Source organism: Thamnophis elegans, chromosome 4 (genome assembly GCF_009769535.1).
Source record: "Thamnophis elegans isolate rThaEle1 chromosome 4, rThaEle1.pri, whole genome shotgun sequence".
Taxonomy (NCBI): domain Eukaryota; kingdom Metazoa; phylum Chordata; class Lepidosauria; order Squamata; family Colubridae; genus Thamnophis; species Thamnophis elegans.
In genome coordinates, this window is record NC_045544.1 from 14201597 (window position 1) to 14224994 (window position 23398).

Consider the following 23398-nt stretch of genomic DNA (forward strand, 5'->3'; position numbering starts at 1 on the left):
GAAATGCTTTATTTAATTTACATAACGTATTTAAGGTACAGCAACAGCCAACTCCATACAGTCAAGGCGCATTGTGCCCTCGCATTAAGTTTAGTCGCAGTTTCTTCATAGTTCACCATCTGTCCTTGATCATCACAGATGTACGATCCTGTTAAAAAAAACTGAATTTTTTAAAAAAAAATTTAAACAAACAAATACAGACAAACATAAAAACATCTTCCAATTTCGTACAGTGTTACAAAACTTTAGTTTAACCTTTTCACCATATGTTTCGTTTGCACTTTATATAAAATCTTGCCTTATCAAATATATATATATGCATACAATTATTATTATACATTTATTTGACTATCATTGTCATTACTTCATTTTATGTGAGATATTCTACATTTTAGGTAAATTTATATTATGACATTTCATTACATCATCCTAAATCCATCCAGTAATAATACATCTTTATAAAATTCTTTGTCTACCCATTGATAAGAGAAGTCCCATGTTTTATATAGAATTGTTTATCTTTGGTTACCAATCTGAAGGCCACGTGACGTTTGGAGGTCTGTAGCGAATGACTCTGCAGAAAGTTGGCGACCTCTTCGCACTATGCGCCTCAGCATCCGCTGACCCCGCTCCGTCAGTTTACGTGGCCTACCAGTTTGTGGCTGAGTTGCTGTCGTTCCCAAACACTTCCACGTTCTTATAATACAGCTGACAGTTGACTGTGGAATATTTAGGAGCAAGGAAATTTCACGACTGGATTTGTTGCACTGGTGGCATCCTATCACAGTTCCACGCTGGAATTAAGTCACTGCTAGAAGGTTTTCTTATGATCTTAATTTATATATTAAATTAATTTTAACATGTTATTTGTACCAAGCAATGGAAAAGTTTATAAGAAAATACAGGTACTCCCCTAATGATTACTTTCAAGCATGGCCATGATTGTTAAAGTGAAAATTCCAGTAACTATTGAGAAAAATGGGTATATTCATATTGGTTATGCCATAATCTTTCAACTTCAATTTTCATATATTGACACTTTATAATCCTCTCCAGTTCTTTGTCTTCTATTTTGCTAACCCCTGGTATTGCCACATAAATTATCTACACTTATTCTTTTCAACCATATTTAAATCTGCTGTGTTATGTTATCAGTGGGTTCAGAGGTAGTATTCAGCCAGTTCTGGAGAACCGGTAGCGGAAATTTTGAGTACTTCAGAGAACCAGGAAATAGGCTGGCCTCCGCTGCCTCCCAGCTGATCTTTTGTTGCCCTGAACAAGAGAACGGAGCTGGAAAACAGGTTGGTGGGGTGGGGAGGAAATGGGAATTTTGCATGAACCTTCTCCCAGGAGCGGGGAGAAAATGAGGATTTTGCAGTATCCTTCCCCTGCCACGCCCACAAAGCCTCGCCCACAGAACTGGTAGTAAAAAATTTGAATCCCACCGTGTGAGTTAACTATTATCAGTTTGACGGGTGTTTGCAATTTGCATAAAAATATTACTGGACTGCTAAAACATCCTGCAATGGCTGTGAGGAGAATACTTTTAGAAAACAGACTGTGGCATTTTCCTTGCCTGGGGTTTTCATTTTGCTTTTATGTGGCTAATTAACCATCAAATATTCTACAGAGGGACCAAAACCATATGGTGTTGTGGGTGAATAGTATAGTATGGCTATTCTGTTGTAATTATGTGGTAATGCAAAATAATCTCTCGTTCTTCTTTTTCATCTGGGAAGCTTGTGACCTCAAGACTGAACTACTGTAATGCGCTCTACATGGGGCAGCCCTTGAAGAGCATTCGGAGACTTCAGCTTGTCCAGAATGCAGCCGCGCGAGCAATTGTGGGTGCACCCCGGTACACCCACGTTACACCTATCCTCTGCGAGCTGCACTGGCTGCCTGTTGGACTCCAGACGTGCTTCAAGGCGCTAGTCGTTACTTTTAAAGCCCTACATGGTATCGGACCTGGGTACTTGAGAGACCGCCTCCTGCCAATTACCTCCCTACAACCAATTAGATCCCACAGATTAGGCCTCCTCCAGATTCCATCAGCTAGCCAATGTCGACTGTTGACCCCCCCCGGGGGAGGGCCTTCTCTGTGGCTGCTCCGGCCCTCTGGAACGATCTCCCCGTGGAGATTCGTACCCTCACCACCCTTCAGGCTTTCCGCAAAGCCGTCAAGACCTGGCTGTTCCGGCAGGCCTGGTGCTGATGAGTTCCCAGCCCCACTCGAATTGTTATGACTGTTGAGGAGCTTTTAATCTGTTTCTTGTATTTTGTTTTTTGTCTCGTTTGTTTTTTTTGTATTGCCCCCATTCCCTATTGGTTTGTTAGCCGCCCTGAGTCCCTCTGGGAATAGGGCAGCATACAAGTTTAATAAACTAACTAACTAACTAACTAACTAACTAACTAACTAACTAACTAACTAACTCAAAGAGAAAGCCTTTCAAGCTAAAAAATTGGTCATCATCTAGTGGTAGAAAAAGGCTAGTGAACATAAGATGGTAATGCATTTTAAAATGACTGTTATCAGAAACTAAGATAACTGTGTGCATAGCTACAGTAGCAACTTACTCGTGTATTCTGTCCTTTATTCCGTCTCCTCGGTTTCTGATTCCCCTACAACCATGATTCCATCTTTCTGTTCTCCCAGCATATAATGAAGTCGTTTTTAAAAAATTCTCCTAAATGCCAAGGATCCAAGATCCTGCGTTCTGTAGATTCCCCACTTAATATCAGTAATTTGTAATCCTACCTACAAGTAGGGCTCACTTAACAATGGAACAGTCATAAAATGCTTTGTTTTGAAGAACATATACAGGGCTGACTCAAAAAAACATTGTGCTTATTTATTAAACTATATGAAGTGGGTTTTTTTCCTTGATTTGGTAAAAATATTTTAAATTTTTATTTTATATGTGTGTGTGTGTGTGTATGTTATGTTTGTGCTGATAAATGGAAGTAGTGATCTTCCTCCCATATTTGGGCATACCGGGGGTTGTAAAATCTAAATAGATACCTTTCACCATGGTTGGCTGATAAGGAGTCGAGCTCTGTGGCTCAATGTTTAACACATCTGCCTTAGAGGCAATACAACACAGGCTCGATTCCCAGTAAGGGTATGGCTAGCTGATGAGAGCTAAATAGCTTGATCTATACTAGTCTCCCTTAATTTATTTATCAGCACAAACATAACAAATGTAACAAAAAGGCAACAGTAAAAAAAATATTGGGTTCTGTCTGGATGGTCTCTTTTGACGAGCCGAAGGACAGAGAATGGAAGTAGTGATCTTCCTCCCATATTTGGGCATACCGGGGGTTGTACCCCTGGTATGCCCAAATATGGGAGGAAGGTCACACTTCCACTCTCTGTCTTCGGCTCGTCACAAGAGACCATCCAGACAGAAACCCAATATTTTTTACTGTTGCCTTTTTGCTACATTTGTTATATTTATGCTGATAAATAAATAAAGGGAGACTAGTATAGATCTATTTCAAGCTATTTAAGCTAGCTGATGAGAGCTAAATAGCTTGAAATAGATCTATACTAGTCTCCCTTTATTTATTTATCAGCATAAATATAACATACATACATACATACATACATACATACATACATACATACATATATATATATATATATATATATATACACACACACACACACATACATACACACACACAAACACACACACACACAAACACACACACATACAATATAATTAAAGACCTCATTCTCATATACATTGTCAAAAAAATATCCCAATAAAGAGGAACACAGACAAACCACAAGCAATAAATCTTACTTTAATATCAGAGGTTTATTGTTTCTAATAATTTGGAACAAAAGAAAGAAGCAAACGATATAACAACAACAGAAAACTCACATTGTCAAACCATTGCAATGGGGTCCAATGACCGATAGCAGGTCCTAAAGGACACCATTCTCATTTCAAGTTACATTTCTTATACCTTCTTTTTTTACTGACGTACGCATTCCATAGTTTCACCTCCCTGTTCTTTTACTTTCTTAGTGTCTGTCACTCTCTGCAAACATCTGTGTACATTTGAAGTTCCCAGACACTTGTTACTTTCAGTTCCGCATTTCCCACTGTCTCATTCTTCTTGCTCTTAAATTTTTCCATACAAGTACATTCTTTGCAAAAAATGCAGCACATAGGTCAGCATGTTAGAAATATGCCTGGTACATTTTGCAAATACTGTATGTTAGTTTAAAACTTTGGTTCAGTAAGGTTTGCAAGCTCACTCCTAGGCCTATTACCTGCAACTTTCCAATGGATATATTCCTCTTCTCTCCACATGTGCAAAATCCTGAAATCTTAAACATGTATTTTCTTGCAGCACAACACACATTTCTTCATTCAATGTTAGGCAGATGTATACATAGATGAATAGAGAAACTTATATTTCCGTGTGTGTTTGTGTGTGTGTGTGTGTGTAATCTTTATTCTGCACATTTTTTCCTCAGGTCTATTCAATGTAATATTCAAATTAAAGCATTTAGTGCCAAATAAAATAGGCAGTTATGCCAAATCCCTTGAGAATTGATTTTATGCACTTAAGACGTAATGCAGCTACAGTTGCTTAAAGTTTTATATGAATCTTAATGTTCACCACATATTTGTCTACATTTCTTCATAGTTTCCTTTCTAAATATTTAAACCTGTGCCTGACCACATCATTATTTTAATCCAGTGCTTCACTTCCTATCTAAGTGAATTTGACTGTTGCAATATATACAGTTATTTGATAGTTCTGCATCATTGGCAGCCTAAAAATTCTGGCATTTGCGAACATGGATGCAGCTTTACTCTCGACTGGTTCAAGTTTTCTTTTCATTCATTTATCGAACCTTACTTTTAAGGAAGATGGAAGCAGATATCGATCTGATTTCAATGACAAAAACACTGCTGTCTTTACTTCAGATTGATCTCTTCTTAGTGTTCTATTAATTCCAGCCATCTCAATGTTAGTATTTTGTTTGTTCCTATAGAGATAGTCTTTGACTGACAACCATAATTGAGCCCAACATTTCTATTGATAAGCAAGATAATGGTTAAGTGACTTTTGCCCCATTTTACAACCTTTCTTGCTTAAGTAACATGTTAAGCGAATCAGGCTTCCACGTTGACTTTGCTTGTCCGAAGGTGATAAAAGGTGATCATATGACCCCAGGTCACTTGCAACCATCATAAGTACATGCCAGTTGCCAAGCCTCCAAATTTTGATCATTTGACTACAGAAATGTTATAATGGTCATAAGTCATTCACTTTTTTTCAAAGCGGTTGTAATAGTCACTAAACAAACGATTTTAAGTTGAGGACTACCTACTGTATACTGCTAGTCTTTCTTGTTCTGCAAAGTTTTTGTTCTATATCTGAATAACTTATTAAGTTTGTACCACATTAAAATTCTTCAGAGGTAGAGTTCCTATTGGGCTAGTCTTCTAGTTTAATAACAACTTCTGTTGTTTTTTTTGTCCATAGTATTGGCTGGACAAGATGAGTTCAGTTTGAAGCAAGCTACTAAACTGCTTTATCTTACTCTCAAGCAACAATTAGGGCAAGCAATGAATGTCATGCTGTAAATGAAGATACAAAATTTCTGATTAAAAAGAAGCCTTTATCATAATATAAATCTGTTGCTTTCTTATATTTAACCTTTAACACACATACAAAAGTCATGCACTCCAACCATAATGAGGCATATTTTGAGAGCCGAGGTGGCGCAGTGGTTAAATGCAGCACTGCAGGCTACTGCTAGATCAGCAGTTCAGCGGTTCAAATCTCACCGGCTCAGGGTTGACTCAGCCTTCCATCCTTCCGAGGTGGGTAAAATGAGGACCCAGATTGTTGGGGGCAATATGCTGACTCTCTGTAAACCATAATGTGACTATTCAAGTATCAATTATGGCCAGCTGCTTGAAATTGGGTTTTTTAAAGCTGTAATTTAGTATGTCTCTCTCCTTATGTGCACATTGTACAATCATTGCATATAACAATAATTTAGATTTTTAGAACATAACTGAGGAAATCAGTAATTATTGCAATTAATGTTAATCTGGCCCAAAGTACTGCTTTGAAGGACAGCCTCAGTCCTATGCCAGTACAGTCAATAACACTTATAAATTAATTGTTAGCTTGCAGTGTACCATAAACTAAATTCCATAAATTAGGGATGCAAGGCTTAAATAATATATTGTATAAGTACTAAAACTAAAAATATTCCTTTAAAAAACTGTCAAATTTACTATAAAAATAAGAAACTAATACAAAATATATACTCCATTTCAGTTTTTTTTCCCTTGAATATCAGTTTGGTCTCATTCAGACATGATTTAAATTAAAAAAATGATTAAATTTTAGACAAAGCAATTTAATTTTAATTTAACATTATCTAATTCAGAGCAAAGGTTAGAGTCTGGATCCTCCCCTATTTCACTGGAGAAAATAGTTTAGGTTGCAATCTTATATACACTTATTAAAAGTCAGAGCCCTTCAGACTTATTACTAGGCAAACATATGCAGTATATAAGATTTTGCAGCAAGTCCCTAAGCATTTAATAGATAAAGAACAGTGTTTCTCAATCTTGGCAATTTTATACCCTGTGAATTTGCTGTCTGGGGAATTCTGGGATTTGAAGCCCACACGTCTTAAAATTGCCAAGGGTGAGAAACACCAGTATAGAAGATGCCAATGAAAATAAAAATGGCACTAATGTGAAAAGTTTTCCATTCTGAGCAATTTACCCTTAACTCAATTTGACTTGCAAATTCTTACACAGAGTTTAGACCCATAAATCAATTTTCACAGGGTCCAGGAAAATACAATCAATGGTACTCTCAGCAGTGCAATAAGCGTCAGTCATCCAGTTATTAAATCAGACCACAACATAGAAAATGGACAGCACTAGCAGTACTAACAATTCCAAAGAGAGAGAAAGGGGTAAAGAGCCATCGGCTTTACAAAAATCACATTCATCATCTTCACAGAGAGTACAAGATGACAAACTCTGCATCACCCTGGAGTTGTAGCTTTTCACGGTTCTCCTCCCTATTGTGAACAATTGAAAAGCAAAGAAAAGGTGTTAAGGCCCAACATTTCAAACAAAATTATTATTTGATAGAATTGATATGCTGCTGTGAAACAACAACGGAAGCAAAACTATCCCATAACTTCACCACTGTCTCTGTCAGATTATTGGGGGTAGCATGCTGACATTGTAAACCGCCTGGAGTGGGCTTCAAAGCACTCTAAGGGCAACATATAAGTCTATAAGTGCTATTGCTGTTTCTGTTTTGTATGATGCCCTGATTTCAATGAATGAATGAAAGTCCTTTTATATATCCTTGAATCGGAACGATTGCTAAATTTGTTGAAACGAGGAATGCTTTAAGTAACAAAATCATTCTTGATTGAAGAATTATATCCTAAAATTATCAGCCTTTCAGAGAACGTAAATTTAACGGACTTTATGTTCCACCAAACACTGCCCTCTCCTCACCACCTCCCACTTCTTCAAGGTTTAAGAGAATTAACATTATTTAAGTTCCTGTGGTTTCCAGTCATGCTTATTTCTCATGTGCGTCTTCACTGCAACTAATTGAATCTGGCCCCTCCTTAACATACAACATACAGTTCATCTTTCCCTTTTCCCACCTAAACTCCATACTTGAGCACTGATTGCATAAAAAGTGATTGACACATACTGGGCTCATAATAATCCATCACAGTCACTGAAGCATCCTTGGTATTTGCCACTTTGAAGTCTCTCACAGCTGGAATGTCCACACAAATCTGTGTTTCGTTTAACTACAAAAAAAAAAGATAATTTCAGAATGGTTTATATGCTTCCATATAACAAATGCTTATGAAAAACTAGATTTTTTAATATTGTAAAAAAAGAAGCTTCTTTAACTGCATTACCCAGAACAGTAGATATAGCTATATATTTACTATCTACAAATAACCCTCCTTTCTGATAATCTTATATAGTTTGCAAATAAGAGACTTATTGCACAAGTGTAAAATCACAAACAGTTGATTCACACACATAAATGCAACAGTCCATATCTGTTACACAGAAACATCCTTACCAAAATGTATTCGTATTTCCCGACTTGTTTTGAAAGTAAATACAGATAGATCAACTGCCTTGGACAGCAACTATTTGAAGTTATAATGGTAATGAAAAAGTAACTTTGTGACCAATCGCCATACTTATGACCTTCACAGTGTGTGTCTGTGTCTGTGTCTGTCTGTCTGTCTCTCTTTCTCTTTCTCTCTCTCTCTCTCTCTCTCTCTCTCTCTGTCTCTCTCTCTCTGTCTCTCTCTCTGTTACATGTTCACCAATACTGTGAATATTGTACTGTATATATTGTCCTGTGCCTGACCCCTTTTAATCTCCACAGCCCCGGGACTGGAATAATTGCTTAAACAAGCTATCATTTCCTGAATTGCTCTTCCTGCAGCACAGCAATCCTCCCCAAATGTGCTAACTACAGTTTAATAAACTCAGCTCTGTGACCTTCATTAACCAACTTGCAGCTGCTGCCTGTAACTGATAAGACTTTGAGCAGTTTCACACTTTTGGCTTTTGTTTGCCTTCTAAAATCTGGAGCGCCCAACCCAGAACCGCTAAGCAAACAACCAACACTAGCACATTCCTTTCAATGGATTTTCTCTATTGTGTACCCACTTATTGTCTTGTAATCCCTTCCGCTCAAGACAAACATCAACTTTCCTCTTGATAATTGTCACAGCACTAAGATGAGCACTCCAAAGGGTGAGGATTAGGAAAAAAGGGCTATAAGATTTGCCCTTTTACCAGACTTGTTTGCGAGTCAAGTTCTGGAAACCTTCCCCACCTATTGGGCTCATCTTTTTGTTTAGGTTTCATATTCTTATGATACTGTAAAGAAAAGAAAACATGAAGTAAAATCATAAGCACTGTCCTAGTCACATGATTTTCCACTTAGTGACTGAGTTCCGAGTCCCAATGTGGTTGCTGAATGAGGACTAAATCAGTTTTATTATACTTATTGGCTGCAGCTGTGACCAACTACTCTGTTGCTAAGCAGCAATGCCTTTAAGAAGAACATCGTGTGAGCATGACTTGCAAATTTCTGCAGGATTCCCCATTGGCTTTGCTTGTTGGAAATAGGCTATGAAGGTTGCAAATGGAAATCACGTGACCATGAGTCTGCGTAAATGAGCACTGGTTGCCAAGCACCCAAATCATGGTTAAGTGACTGACAGTTTTTATCTATATGATTTTTTTAGTATTTGTTTCCAGAAATGCAAAACATGCAACTTTGTAGATGGGTTGTCTTGCTTTTTAGCACCGTCGCAGCTTCAAATGGTCACTGAACAAGTGGTCAGTATGCGAAGACTACCAGTACCATGTGAATACACTTTATACATCTATTTTATATTTTATTCTTTATCCTGAGTAAACACACAGATGCTTGTACTACCGTGTTTCCCCCGAAAATACAACCTGTCCTGAAACTAAAGCCTTGCCATATTTTTCGCTTGGGCAAAAACATAAGCCCACCCCTGAAAATAAGCCCCCTGGACAATCCCCCCCTCCGGCAAGGCAGAGCACTGCTCGCCGACCTAGCGGTATCCCGAAGGCACCAAGCCACAGGAACGAGGTGGGGGGCAAAGGCACATTGCTTGGTGCTTTCGGGGTACCACTAGGTCGGTCAGCGGCACTGTGCCCAGATGAAGAGGGGGGGTTGCTGGGCAGCTGTTCTCTTGCGAGCGGGCTCCCCAAGAGCTGGGCACAGCCTCAGGGTAGAATGGCTGTATTGCGCTGTTGCAGCAGCAACACAGCAGCCATGAGGGGGCCACGCTCGCAAGCAGCCGCCTGGCAACCCCTCTTTCCAGCCGGGCACAGTGCCACTGATCGATCTAGCGGTACCCGGAAGGCACCAAGCAACGCAAGCGCCTCTTCGCTGCCCTCCGCCTCCTGTGACTCGGCACCATCGGAATGCCCCTAGGTGAGTGAATAGAGCTCTGCGTGGCTGGAGACGGGGGGTTGCACTCGCGTCACTCGCAGGCTCACAATGCCCTTGGCTAACTCTGCAGAGCCAGGGCATCTCCACAGCTGGTGCCGCCTGCTACTTGGGGGTTTTTTTGGCTTTCAAAGCACAGAGGAAGCACGCCGCTCTAGGATTACGCTCTATGGTTGTGGGCTGCAGACCGTACAACCATAGAGCATACTCCCAAAGCAGCATCCGTCCTCCGTTGCAGCTTACAAAGCACGGAGGTAGGATACCGCTCTGGGAGTACACTCTTTGGTTGTACGCTACCATAAAGCCTACTTCCAGAGCGGCATCCATCCTCCGTGCTTTGAAAGTCGCAAGGCTTAGTCAATCTTATGCAAACATACATCATAAAATATGGCCTCCCCTGAATGAACTGGGGGATTCAAATTAAATTACTTCTAAATTTTGTCTATAGGGTTGCCCAAACATAGTGTTTATTTTAAATGATAAATTTTTAAAAAAATCAAAGTTTTAGTTTTTGAATCAAGGCTTCAACATCATTCTGACTAGTATGTCTTTATTTTGACTTACAGAGTCCAGATATAAATGGATTTTGCCATCCTCTTTTTCCATCTTTTTAACTGGGTCAACTAATGACACAAAACTGGGCGACAGAGAGAAGCCACTCAGCAATCCAATCTCCATGAGAGCCATGCCAGTCCTTGAAGATGAGCCAGTACCCAGATATCTATATATATACATAAAAAGAACAATTTACGTAGAAAAACTGTGCATGCATATATGCACATACAAGGATGCAATATTATTAATTCTTAGTTTAAAGTACAGACCTCGAAAAGCCCCTCCATTTGTACTGGAGGAAAATAAAAGTAAAGAAGAGCACAAATGATTACATGTAACCACAATTTTGTTTATAGTGTTGCTGTATTGTAGTCTGTCCAGAGTTATCTTGTTAGTAATATGGGCAATACAATACATTTTAAAAATAAATATCTCTCCCCCATCCATTTCAAAGGAGCCAGATATCTAAATCAGAGATGGGTTGCTCCCTTTTCGACCCGGATGAGCAAACCAGTAGTAGCAGCGACGGGAAGCTCCGCCCACCCACTGGACGCTTCTGCGCATGCGCAGAAGTATCGCGCGTGGGCGGGAGCACACACGAACCGGTATTTAAAAAAAAATGGCAACCCACCACTGATCTAAAATCAAGAGCAAACTTTGATTTCCAAGTATAACATTATGACAGGAACTACTGATAGGACAAGCAAAGTGAAAGCATCAAACAGCAATGACAAAAGTTCTTTAATGACACACCCATTTAGCAACAAAAAAATTTTGTTATGATTTTTCAATAGAGCACCTCTCAAGTTTGTGCTCTAAGTGCTGGGGAACTGAGTAAAACATTATTTCTTGACTTAGAAACACATTGAGACCAGTTTTTCAGTGACTAAGCAATTTGGTTTTTTAAAAAAAAAAAAACTGATTTTACCAACTTTTTGCCAGTTTTAAAGTGAATCACGGCCATTGGTGTGAGAATCATGTGGTCTTTGAATGATTCCGGCTTCCCCCATTGCTTATCAGAAGCCAACCTGGGAATATCGCAAATGGCAATCACGTGATCTTGGGATGCTGCAACCGCCATAAATACAGTGCTGTTGTAACTTCGAACAGTTGCTAAATGAATGGTTAAAACGAGGACTTACCCATACGGGGGAAATTTACAAAACAACTCACTTGTCTAAGCAAGGCTCTTGAGCCTGGAAGAATGATTCACTAATCACAGATCATATTTGGGAATTCAGTATACTCTAAGACAGAACAATCACGTAACATCAAAGCAAAGGTGCCAACCTCAACATGCCTTTGAGAAGGTCCAATGATAAGTTAACAGCAGCATCTTTCTTCTCCCCCCACCTCGCCTCCCACGACAATGAGCAATATACTTCTTTTGATAATATATAGCTAAGGGGATTAATGGTTCCTGATACCTTTATCTTCCCCTAATTTTAGTCATCTTTAAGACAACCCAGATGAGCAGCCAACATTATGTCATGTGACAGTGACTTCCAAAGTTTAACAATACATGACAGGAAGTACTGTTGTTTGAAGTTGGTTCCTGAGACTAAAAAGATAAAGCCACCTGTGGGTGAATCACCAGCCCCATTGAAAGCAAATAACCAAACATAATTTTAATTAAGCCCTTTTATAATTGTAGAAGAAAAACAGTTATCCTTGGGGAATTCTTAAGTAGTTATAATCATTTTATATCAAACCAATATGAAAAAGAAAAGCCAACAATTTAACTGGCCTACACTGTGTTCAGCGGAGTGCCAAGGCTTTACTGGGGAAGAAATATATTTATTCTTTCTTTATACTGCCAGTTTATACGTCTGCCTATCTTAATCACATAAATTCATGCATACATACATTCTTTCACTCATGTAGAAAACCTGGCAAAATATGATAAGAGTGGTATGCCCAAACTTTGATTTCTCTGAAACCTTATAAAGATACATTTGTTAAAGAGATTCATCAAAAAAGTCATTTTTTAAATTTGTAAATAAAAGAGAACAAATAGCTTAATAAATTTACCGACCTGGTACACACGTTTAAAGTTAAGCTATTTATGTCTTCTTTGTCATCCTTTACATAAACATCTAAGTCAAAGGCTTCTTGATTTTCTGCAGATCTACGCCTTTTGTTGGTATGTGAATTTTTCACATTGTATACAACATTGAGCTATAGAGAAGCAAAAATAAAAAAAATGTTCTTCAGTGATAGCAGCGATTTATAGAAAATAATAATAGCTATTTCATAGTTCATCAGATTAAATTCATATATGCAGTACTGTAATTATACAATCCAAAAATAAATGTGGGACATTTTGAATCCTTTTCTGAAATAAAACTTTCAGTTTCAAATTCTTAAAAGAAATCTATCAAAGGCTCCTCAAAATAACAAATCAAACATGCTTTTTTCTTATTGGACCTGCTGTGAACTTGATCAAGTCAACTTGGAAATAAATCAAAATGTTGTCATCACCCAAAATCAGGGGTGGGTTTCAACCGGTTCGCGGCGGTCCCCGCGATCCGGTTGGTCGCCGAACCCGGAAGTAAGTAACTTCCGGGAACGGCGAAGCCCCCCCCGCGCCCGCTCCTTACCCGGTTTTGCCGAATTCTGCGCTTCCACGCATGCGCAGGACGCATACAGCGCCTGCGCGATCCTCCAGGAGCAGCTGGAGCATCGCACAGATGCTAGTACGCATGCGCGCAGCGTGCGCGTGCACGCGCGTGCTGCGTGCATGCGCGAGGACGCCGCCGGCCTCGTTCCAACCGAACCGGTTGGAACGGGGCGAGAAACCCACCCCTGCCCAAAATGCTATTGTTTCAGTGTTTGCCAAGAAAAGCAAAATGGTAAGAATTTACTGGCAATTCAGGAACACCTGGATCAACATATAGGACAGCCTCTTAAACAACTGTTTTACTGGAAGGAATTTTATGTTCAATTTTTCATTCCTGCTTGGCCCCAAACAAAGATAAATTCACGAAGAAAGAAAAGCATACAAAGGAATGATCAAGCATGCTTTCAGTTGGTTGCAACATCAACTCAGTTTTCTTACCCAGCCTGGCCTGCTGCAAACAGGGCAAAGCAAGATTTGCTGTCCTAGGCAGAAAGAATTTTACCATTTTAAAAGGTAGTTTGATGTGACAATTTAGACGAGAGTGGTGGTAGATATATGTTGTGGTCCAGCAGGAGCCGTTGGAGCTGCCACCAGACTTTGACAGTGAGGGGCCCGATGAGTCAGCTCTGTAGGATGTGGAGGACCCTGGACAGGATTCTGACTCCAAGCAGGGCGCAGAGAGGGTGGTTGGCCACCAGGAGGCACCTGAGCCTTGGACCAGTGGGGAGGAGACAAGGGAGAGTGATCCGGATGCCAGTAGTGAGTTGTTCCTGGATGCACGCCATCGAAGAGCTACTAGGCGTCAGTAACAGTTGCGCAGTTACAGGAGGTAATTTCACTCAGCTGGTGGTCATTAGGCTCCTCTCCAGACTATAAAAAGACTCTTGTGCACACGCCCCTCTTTGCAGAAGTCAGCACAGGATTGAATGTCGGAGGACCTTACTGTGAGCTTGGCAGGCTGGATTGCTGCCAAGCTTTATCTGCGTTTATTGCTGCCCAAGCTTGTCTGTGCCAGTTTGCTGCCAAGGACCTGTCTGTCTGTTAATTAAATGCCGTAACTTATCTCTGGCTCGGAGTGTGTGTTGGTGTGGGACGACGGGGGTCAGAACAGATATATATGCAACATATTACCATATATTCATTAGCTGGTACACTTATAATGACTGACATTCTGGCTTATACTCATAGCTGTCAATATGTAATTTGGAATATGGAAACTGCAAAACATCATTCAAGACATCTGGCACCTCTGGCACAATTCATATACATTTGGCTATTCCTGTGTCAAACCACACATTTTTCCTCCAAGATTCACTTCTGTTATGGAATTATTGATTTCTCTAGGCTATGCAACCACTGCTTCTATGATGGATTGTGAATAAGATTGTGTGAGTCTGGAATAAAATGTACAAGTGGCTAGAAATCAAAAGGCAAAATAAAAAATAGAGAATACAAATATATGGAGGTACAAATAATGAATATTATTACAAGTGTTAATATTATGTTTCTTAAATTATAGGACAAGGTTATAGTGATAGGAAGGCAATGCAGAAGGGAGAATTATAAAAGTTAAGAAGGAAAGCCGATACAGAAAGCTGTAAAATTACTGTATGTTGTTATATATGTTGTGTTTTGTTTTTTTTCCTTTGTTGTCTTCTTTACTGTTTTTAAAGATTAAAACATTCAATAAAAATTATTTTTTTTTAAAAAAACTGAAAGTAACATCGTGAGGGGAAGCAAGGCTCTTGGGTTTTAATTTGGGATCATTCAAATAATGATCCTAAATTATTTACAAATGTGGCTATATAATTCATATAATTTCCTTATGCTGTAAAAATGACATTTTGGTATGTAAATGAGAAGATTTCATTTCTGTCAAACTTTGCATAAAGTGTGTATATGTACAACAACAACAACAACAACAACAACAAAGATTGTGTGAGTCTTGCACATCTGGGTCAAGGACTCAACTAAACCGATTATGTCATTTTGTAATACTACATTTTTTCTTTTCTTTTTTTACAAAATGATTTCTGCTCCAAAACTAGAAAGATAAGCCAACTATATTTTTCTGAATGGCATAGTCATTTAGTTAAACATTTAGTTAAGCAATAACAGTATAGTACACATTTTGCATCAGTTTTTGTATTGGTTTTATGTTGTGATTAAGCACTCTTGGGGAGAGGCAAATAGCTGTTATAACAGCTATCTGCAAGGGAAAGGGGGGATCCAAAACCATGAATAGGAAGATTGTTAGCTTATAAGAATTATCTGGAAATTATTATTTCTGCCAAAGTACTATTTTTTTAAACTTTACTTTATTGTCATTGCACCTCATACAATGAAATTAAATGCCATCTTCAGTGTACGTTATACGTAAAAAAATAAAACGAAAACACAATTGAATACAATTCTATACAATCTGCATTCTATTGTACTTGTTATAAAGTTCTGCACCTGCCATATTCACTATTTTCTTATTCTGAATATTTTGACAGCGACATGAGAACAGTTTGATTTACTGATTAAAGGGAAACGAAAACGAAAAAATCTTGTCAAGAAAACTGCACAGGCCTGTCTATGCAGTTGCAAGAAGCAATGACATTAATTTATATTTTAAAAGTTCTGCTTAATAAGTGGTAATTATGCATTCACGTTTGCAGAAAGTTTACTTTTGTGCTACGTACAGTTTGTCTTCTACTGTTCATTTAGTGTGTCACTCAAACATGCAGTTTGACCACAAATGCTAAATTTATGCCTGTGTAGAAATATTTTGCTTATTATAAATGTATACATTTTGATTTCTGTAGTAAAATTCCTTCATGGTCAGGTAAAACATTGCAAACTTGGAAGCTTGAGTAAACTTTAAGTAAATCAGAAAGTGAGTATTCTCCTTAGTATGTCATGTCAAGATTCATTTTCAAAAAAACGCATGCCATTTTAATATTCATCTTTCTCATCTTCCTACAATTCTTGTTTATTGCATATAGAGAATTTTACCTAAGTGAATAGGCTCTTTAGTCTTCATGAAAGATGCTTGCAGTAGAATATTTAACACACAAAAATGTTTAACATAGACATTAAACCACAATATATGTTGATTTTTGGTTTAGTGTATGTAAACCTAGTTATTCTAGTTCATATACTACGGTTATGGCCAAGCCATATATGTAAATAGCAATAGCAATAGCAGTTAGACTTATATACCACTTCATAGGGCTTTCAGCCCTCTCTAAGAGGTTTACAGAGTCAGCATATTGCCCCCAACAATCCGGGTCCTCATTTCACCCATCTCGGAAGGATGGAAGGCTGAGTCAATCTTGAGCCAGTGAGATTAGAACCGCTGAACTGCAGATAAGAGTCAGCTGAAGTGGCCTGCAGTACTGCACCCTAACCACTGCGCCACCTCAGCTCTTCAATGTAGATGTAGATGTAAATGTAGTCACGGTGGCTTAAACAAAGGTTAAAATTAACCTTGGCTTACAGTAATGCGTTAATTTGGCCTTAGTTTTGCCAGTTCTTGATTGGGAATAATCTCCAATGTTTTTCCAAGCTAAATGGCAGGAAGATGGTATCCTTCACATTTATGAAACTGCAAGACTGTACATTTCTGGAACAACTTTGCTTCAACAATTATTGAAAACAAGGAGCTTCCTTGTGAAAGCATTATTGAAATCCTTTTAGCAGCAACCTTCACAATATTCCAGCTAAAAAAATATCAAAACTTTGGAAAACTGCCTGTCAGTCCAGGAATCTTTGCTCCCTCAAAGTTTATCCTTATGGCTGGATCTTAAACAGATGTCTGGATGAGGGTTCATGGTTAAAGGGTAATTTTCAGGAAGAAATTTTTGGCAGCATTTTCTTTGGCTGCTGAATTAAGCTTTGAGAAAGAAAACAGAACGCTAATGAGCTTGCGTTTTAAAACAAATGAACTTCTGCAGGTGTGAGAATGGGCGGGGAGATTCACACAATTCTGACCTATTGAGAGACTTCAGGTATATCTTCTTTAGACTTGATAAAAGAGATTAAAACCTTAATGTCAAAATAAAAAACTAATGTGAATGCATTCACTTGCTTCAGGAATGAAACCTGCCTCCCTACACACACACACACACACACACACCATGTTAGTGTCTCATTGGGCCACATTTTTTTCACTTTATTGGCATATATAGAATTGAAAAATCAGAGCTGCTCACTAGATGAAAGCTGAAAAATATCTGGATGCAGTCAGAAAGACTCAAACCAGACACAGGGCCATCTTTATTTTTTAAAAGTTGAATAAATTGTTGTTTTTCTTACATCTTGGAGAGCAGTCTGTATGTTTATCAACAGTAGACACGTAAAAAGCATAATTCTGTTTCATCCAAGAGAAGGTTTAAGGTTTATTAAACTTGTATGCCGCCCTATTCCCGGAGGCACTCAGGGCGGCTAACAAACCAAAGGGAAGGGAACAATACAAAAACAAACAAGACAGGAACAAAATTACAGAGAACAAATTAAAAACTCACAGCAGCCACAACAATTCGAGTGGGGCTGGGAACTCATCAGCCCCAGGCCTGCCAGAACAGCCAGGTTTTAAGGGCTTTGCGGAAAGCCTGAAGGGTGGCGAGGGTCCGAATCTCCACGGGGAGATCGTTCCAAAGGGCCGGAGCAGCCACAGAGAAGGCTCTCCTCCGAGTAGTCGACAGTCAACATTGGCCGGTGGATGGAATTCGGAGGAGGCCAATGGTGAGGAGTGCTAGATGTTACCTAGTTTGGGAAGTGAAATATCTGCAAGAAAATAACTAAGCTCAGAGAATGACAAGGACTCCCCATTTCAACCCTGAGCTACAACTATTCTCTTACTGATAAAGATTCAGGCCATTTGAGCATCCATTTGAATTTTTGAATGCAAATTGAATTTTGAATAGATCCAATTAACTGAATGCAATTATTTACACATCAAACAGATGCAAAATAATGAAAAATTTACAGGAAAAATATATAAGATTCTTTGAAAAATCAGTTTCGTGGAAAAATGTACCAAGAACTGGCATCATCCTTGGAAGTGGATGGTCATTAGACTTTGCTATGTAATATAATATATTATCCAGAATACATTCAAAAAGTGAAATGGAGTTCTAAGATGATATGATTCATTCTTCCCAGATGTTTAAAAAGCTTCTCTCTCCCCGCCTGGTTTTTTGCCCAATCCTGTATAGGCATAAATCAGGAAGCCCAATGCTCTTATAATGAATAGCTAGACATGGCTGAAGGGTTGCTATTGACTTGAATTACAACTGGTAGCATTGTCATTGCTAACTCTGAATGAAGGGACAGGTTCCTCTTTGCACATGATGTAATGATGGTAAAATGTATCATGTCTTCAGTTCATCTACTCAGAAATTCCAAATGTGATAATCCTTTATAGGCTGCTAACATGTAATTCATAGCAGATGATAAATCATGCAATGTTAATTGCTATTATTACCAGCCATTATTGCATTCTGTATTAGTACATATTTTTTTAAATGGGAATTTCATGTATCATTTGCTTAAAAGTTTTTTTTTTTTTTTGGCAAATGAATCTATTAATATACACTTGGCATATTAACATCAATTCTAATGTTAGAGTACTTTACTAGAAAAGGCTTGACTATAAATCAGTTGTAAGTGGTATCATTAATTTATCTATCTTACTTTTGTTAAGAGTAATTCAATCCTGATAAACAAACTGCAATCATTCTTAAAGGATGGAACATTAATATAAGAACAGGAATGGCACAGTTTAACGCTTTAGGAAGAGTTACCTTCGGCCTTGCAAAGGTATTTTGTACATAACAACTGTGTCATAAATGAAAAAACGCTGGCCAAGTAGTCTCTTAATAAGAGTTACGGTAGAATTTAGATTACTGCATCTAAATGTGAGGACTAACCATTTTCCACTCCAGGTGCCATGGATTATGAGCCCTGATTACGCAGAAATGGCTCTGTGGATCAGGATTATTAGTTCTGTTTCACTTGGCTTATCTACCTATTGAGCTAAAGCAGAAAAATAATAATTACTTGGATAATAGCAATAGCAATAGCAGTTAGACTTATATACCACTTCATAGGGCTTTCAGCCCTCTCTAAGCGGTTTACAGAGTCAGCATATTGCCCCCAACAATCCGGGTCCTCCTTTTACCCACCTTGGAAGGATGGAAGGCTGAGTCAACCCTGAGCCGGTGAGATTTGAACTGCAGAACTGCAGTCAGCTGAAGTAGCCTGCAGTGCTGCACTCTAACCACTGCGCCACCTCGGCTCTGCCCTTAGCTTGAAAAGTTTCTAAAATGGCCCATTGTCCTTACAGCTCCAGAATAAAAGGGAATCTATTGTTTCCCCATTTGCTTATTTAGTTAAACTATGCATATGCTGTCCTTTCTTTTTATGCAGGTTATCAAAAGAAACACAGGAAGTCCTTGACTTACAACCATTCATTTAGTGATTGTTCAACGTGACAATGGCACTGAAAAAAGTTACTTATGACTGGTTTTCACACTTACGACTGTTGCAGCACCCCCAAGGCCACGTGATAAAAATTCAGATGCTTAGCAACTGGTTCATATTTATGATGCCTGCAGGGTCCAGGGTCCGGCGATCAGCTTTTGCAATCTTCTGACAAGCAAAGTGAATGGAAAAGGCAGATTCACTTAACAACCATGTTACTAATTTAGCAACTGCGGTGATTCTCTTAACAACTCTGGTCATAAAAGGTCATAAAAACTTACTTAACAACTGACTCACCTAGCAACAGAAATTTTGGGTTCAGTTGTGGTCGTAAGTCAAGGGCTACCTGTAGCAATTAAAAATATTAAATGTACTTCAAAAACATTTAGAGCCTCAAAAACCAGTTGACTAAGTGCATTCAGAGGTGACGTCTCAAAAGGTGATTTCCTCAGCTGATGAGACTTTAAATTTTATTATGACCACTCTGAACTGAGTATAGCAATAGTAATAGCAGTTAGACTTATATACCGCTTCATAGGGCTTTCAGCCCTCTCTAAGCGGTTTACAGAGTCAGCATATTGCCCCCAACAACAATCCGGGTCCTTATTTTACCCACTTCGGAAGGATGGGAGGCTGAGTCAACCCTGAGCCGGTGAGATTTCAACCGCTGAACTGCAGATAACAGTCAGCTGAAGTGGCCTGCAGTACTGCACCCTAACCACTGCGCCACCTTGGCTCTATGAGTATGGAAAGCAATTGACAATCAGTGAAATTGTTTCAGCCAAGGGTAATATGTGATCTCCAGGGGACACCACTCACTAACTATATCATTTTTCTGCAATTTTCATTCTCAAGAGCTGCTGTAAAAAAAAATGCATGGCAATAAATTAGCCTTGAGGTTATCATTGCATGGATTTTAGGATTCTTAGTTTGTCAACTAAAGCTGCTATGGCTGTCTAATGTTAATGCCGAATCCAGAAGACCCACTAGATTACAAAATTGATCCTTAAGAGAGTTTCTTTCTAAAACAAGTATTACAGGCAGTTCTCAACTTACAACAGTTCATTTAGTAACCATTCAAGATTACAACAGCAATGGAACAAGTGACTTATGACTTACGATCATTACAGCATCCCCATAGTTACATGATCAAAATTCAGACACTTGGCAACTGATTCATATTTATGATGGTTGAAGTGTCCCGGGATCATGAGATTAACTTTTGCAACCTTCCAACAATCAAAGGCAATGGAGTAGCCAGATTCACTTAACAACTAACTTAACAACTGCAGTGATTCATTTAACAACTGTAGCAAGAAAGGTTGTAAAATGCAGTAAATTCACTTAACAACTATCTCACTTAGCAACAGAAATTTGAGGTTCAATTGTGGGCGTAAGTCGAGGACCACCTGTATGTCCCAAATCCTGACATGCAACTCCCAGCGTTATAAATTGCCATGTCTTATTTTATTCCTTCACATCTAAACCTAGGCTCATCTGGAGACATTCAGAGCCCCTAGAAACTTTAGATCTTAAGTCTGTAAGAAAGGAAAGGAAAGTTAAATATTAGCAGCACTTTGGTGGTTTCTGGCTTTCAACTTGAGAATGACACTTCTCTGTGGTTTCATATTGGAATCAAACAGAATTTTCCCTTCTTTAACCACACCTTGGCATTTCTGATATTGTCATCAAATCCTACAAGCTGTCTTTTCAATGCTACTTAAAAAAAGATAAATATACTGCTAATATCATATGCCTATGGACAGTTTAGTGTTCTGTTCCCCCTTCACGGCTCTTAACAAACAGCAAGACGAATAAACTTAAAAGGAACTTTCTTTATCAATTCTCAGTTCAAACTGGCTTCGAGCCCAAAAATAACATAAATACAGTCTCTAACGAGATAACAGAATACAAAACAACTCTTACAAGCAATGCACTTATCCAAGTGCAGCCTTGAATCAGGGTTACAAGAAACACAAAGCACTTATCCAAGTGTATCTTCCATAAATCACGATTGATGATCAAGCAATGTTGTACCAAACAAGGAATGCACAAAGGAACGTTGACTCCTGCGACTAGGGCGTGGCAGCATCCATCCTTTTATCTCCAAACCTGCCTCTAACAAGCCCCAGCTGCATAATGAATCTTGTATCCCGAAAAGACTCATAGCAGACATCTGCTGAGTCACAACAGTTAAGTAAAAGACTCTTTCATTCCATGTGTTAATTACAAACACAGAATAGGTATTAAGTTTTTTCAAATCTATATATGTTTGAGTCTATGCATTTGGCATCTAATATTTATTTATATTTTTCTTAAAAGTGTTTTAAGTTGTTGATAACTTGATTGCACATCAAATTTGATTGTTGTTTTAAAATAAGCTGGTATATTTGTAGCAATTTGACTGCTGTTAAAAACAATTCCAGCTGAGTCCACCACTGTCAGATATGATGGATGAGCAATTTATTGCCTGCTGTGATATTTTCAAATGTTGGCCTTCATTAATGGACCTGAACTTATTTTCAATTGTATGGGGTTTTTTTGATAAAAAATAAATATGCTTTCTGAAAATCCATATACCCAAATAGCGGAATTTTATAACAAGCCCAGCCCTCTCTAAAATTTTATACATAACCTATTCTTCAAATTCTGTTTGTGGTCTTGCGTTGCTAATGTCACATATTCTACTGTTTATTTGTACTGGACTCTAATCGACATGGAATTTGGCTCATGTAATCCAATCGTTTTACAAGGATTAAAGATAAAAAGATTTAAAACAGGCCTGGGGTTTCTATGCTAACTGGATTCTGTGTCCCTAGTATCTCTTTGATCCACAGAGAACACCATTTCCTTTGACAGGAGTCCAAATATGGAGACAGGTCTCCACATGCCAAGATACTTTTGTAAGTTGTTTTCATTCTCCTTCTCATCTTCCCCTGGGGAAGGCAGCATTTGATTTGCTATGTCGGGTAGCGTGTGAGAATTGGACAAAAGAGCAATATGCTACTGGCCGACAATAGAATGACGTGTACACATTTTGCCAGGGTTAAAAAAGAAAGATATATAATGAACACTGAAATATCTAAGCAACATTTTTTGTGGCAGGGAAGAGAGAAGGGAAGCAGGAGACCTTTTCTGGAAAATCAAGTGACTATTTTTAAACCCAGTGGAGTGGCCACAAAGGCTGAAGAAGGGGAGGAAGACACTGCCGCAAATAAGGAATTGCATGAAAATTATAGCTACCACATTCAGAGGTGGGTTCCTACCAGTTCGCACCAGTTCGGTAGAACTGGTTCATCAAATCTACCGAACCGGTTAGAAGAGGTTCCACCAGAAAGCAGGCCACACCTACAGAAAAGGTTCCAAAATTTTTTGAAACCCACCACTGACACACACAGAGAGAGAAAGAGAGAGAGAAAGAGAAAGTGAAAGAAAGGAAAAAAGGAAGAAAGAAAAAAGAAAAAAGAAAAAAGAAAGAAAAAGTGAGAGATGAAAGAAAAAAAAGGAAAAAGGGACAGAGAGACAAAAGGAAAGAAAGAGAGAGAGCGAGAGAGAGAGAGAGAGGGAAAGAAAACACATGGCCAGCAAGCCGCTCCCACCAGGTCACATGGCCGGCACGCCACTCCCACAAAGGAGGCCACACCCACAGAGTAGGTTCAAAAAAATTTTGAAACCCACCACTGACCACATTCCACACCACTTACAAGG

The 23398-nt window shown here is 38.7% G+C and overlaps 1 protein-coding gene across 1 annotated transcript in view; it reads right to left on the reverse strand.

Annotated features, from left to right (window-relative positions):
• Window positions 1-5836: 5836 nt before the first annotated feature.
• Window positions 5837-23398, reverse strand: part of CD109 (CD109 molecule) — a 74748-nt gene continuing 57186 nt past the window's right edge. Inside the window, exons 30-33 of the mRNA XM_032216177.1 lie at window positions 12635-12777; window positions 10609-10765; window positions 7735-7837; window positions 5837-7078 (exon numbers count right to left, since the gene is read on the reverse strand). Coding sequence (XP_032072068.1) covers window positions 6906-7078; window positions 7735-7837; window positions 10609-10765; window positions 12635-12777 — 576 coding nt within the window. The 3' untranslated portion in view covers window positions 5837-6905. The remainder of the gene's footprint in view (window positions 7079-7734; window positions 7838-10608; window positions 10766-12634; window positions 12778-23398) is intronic.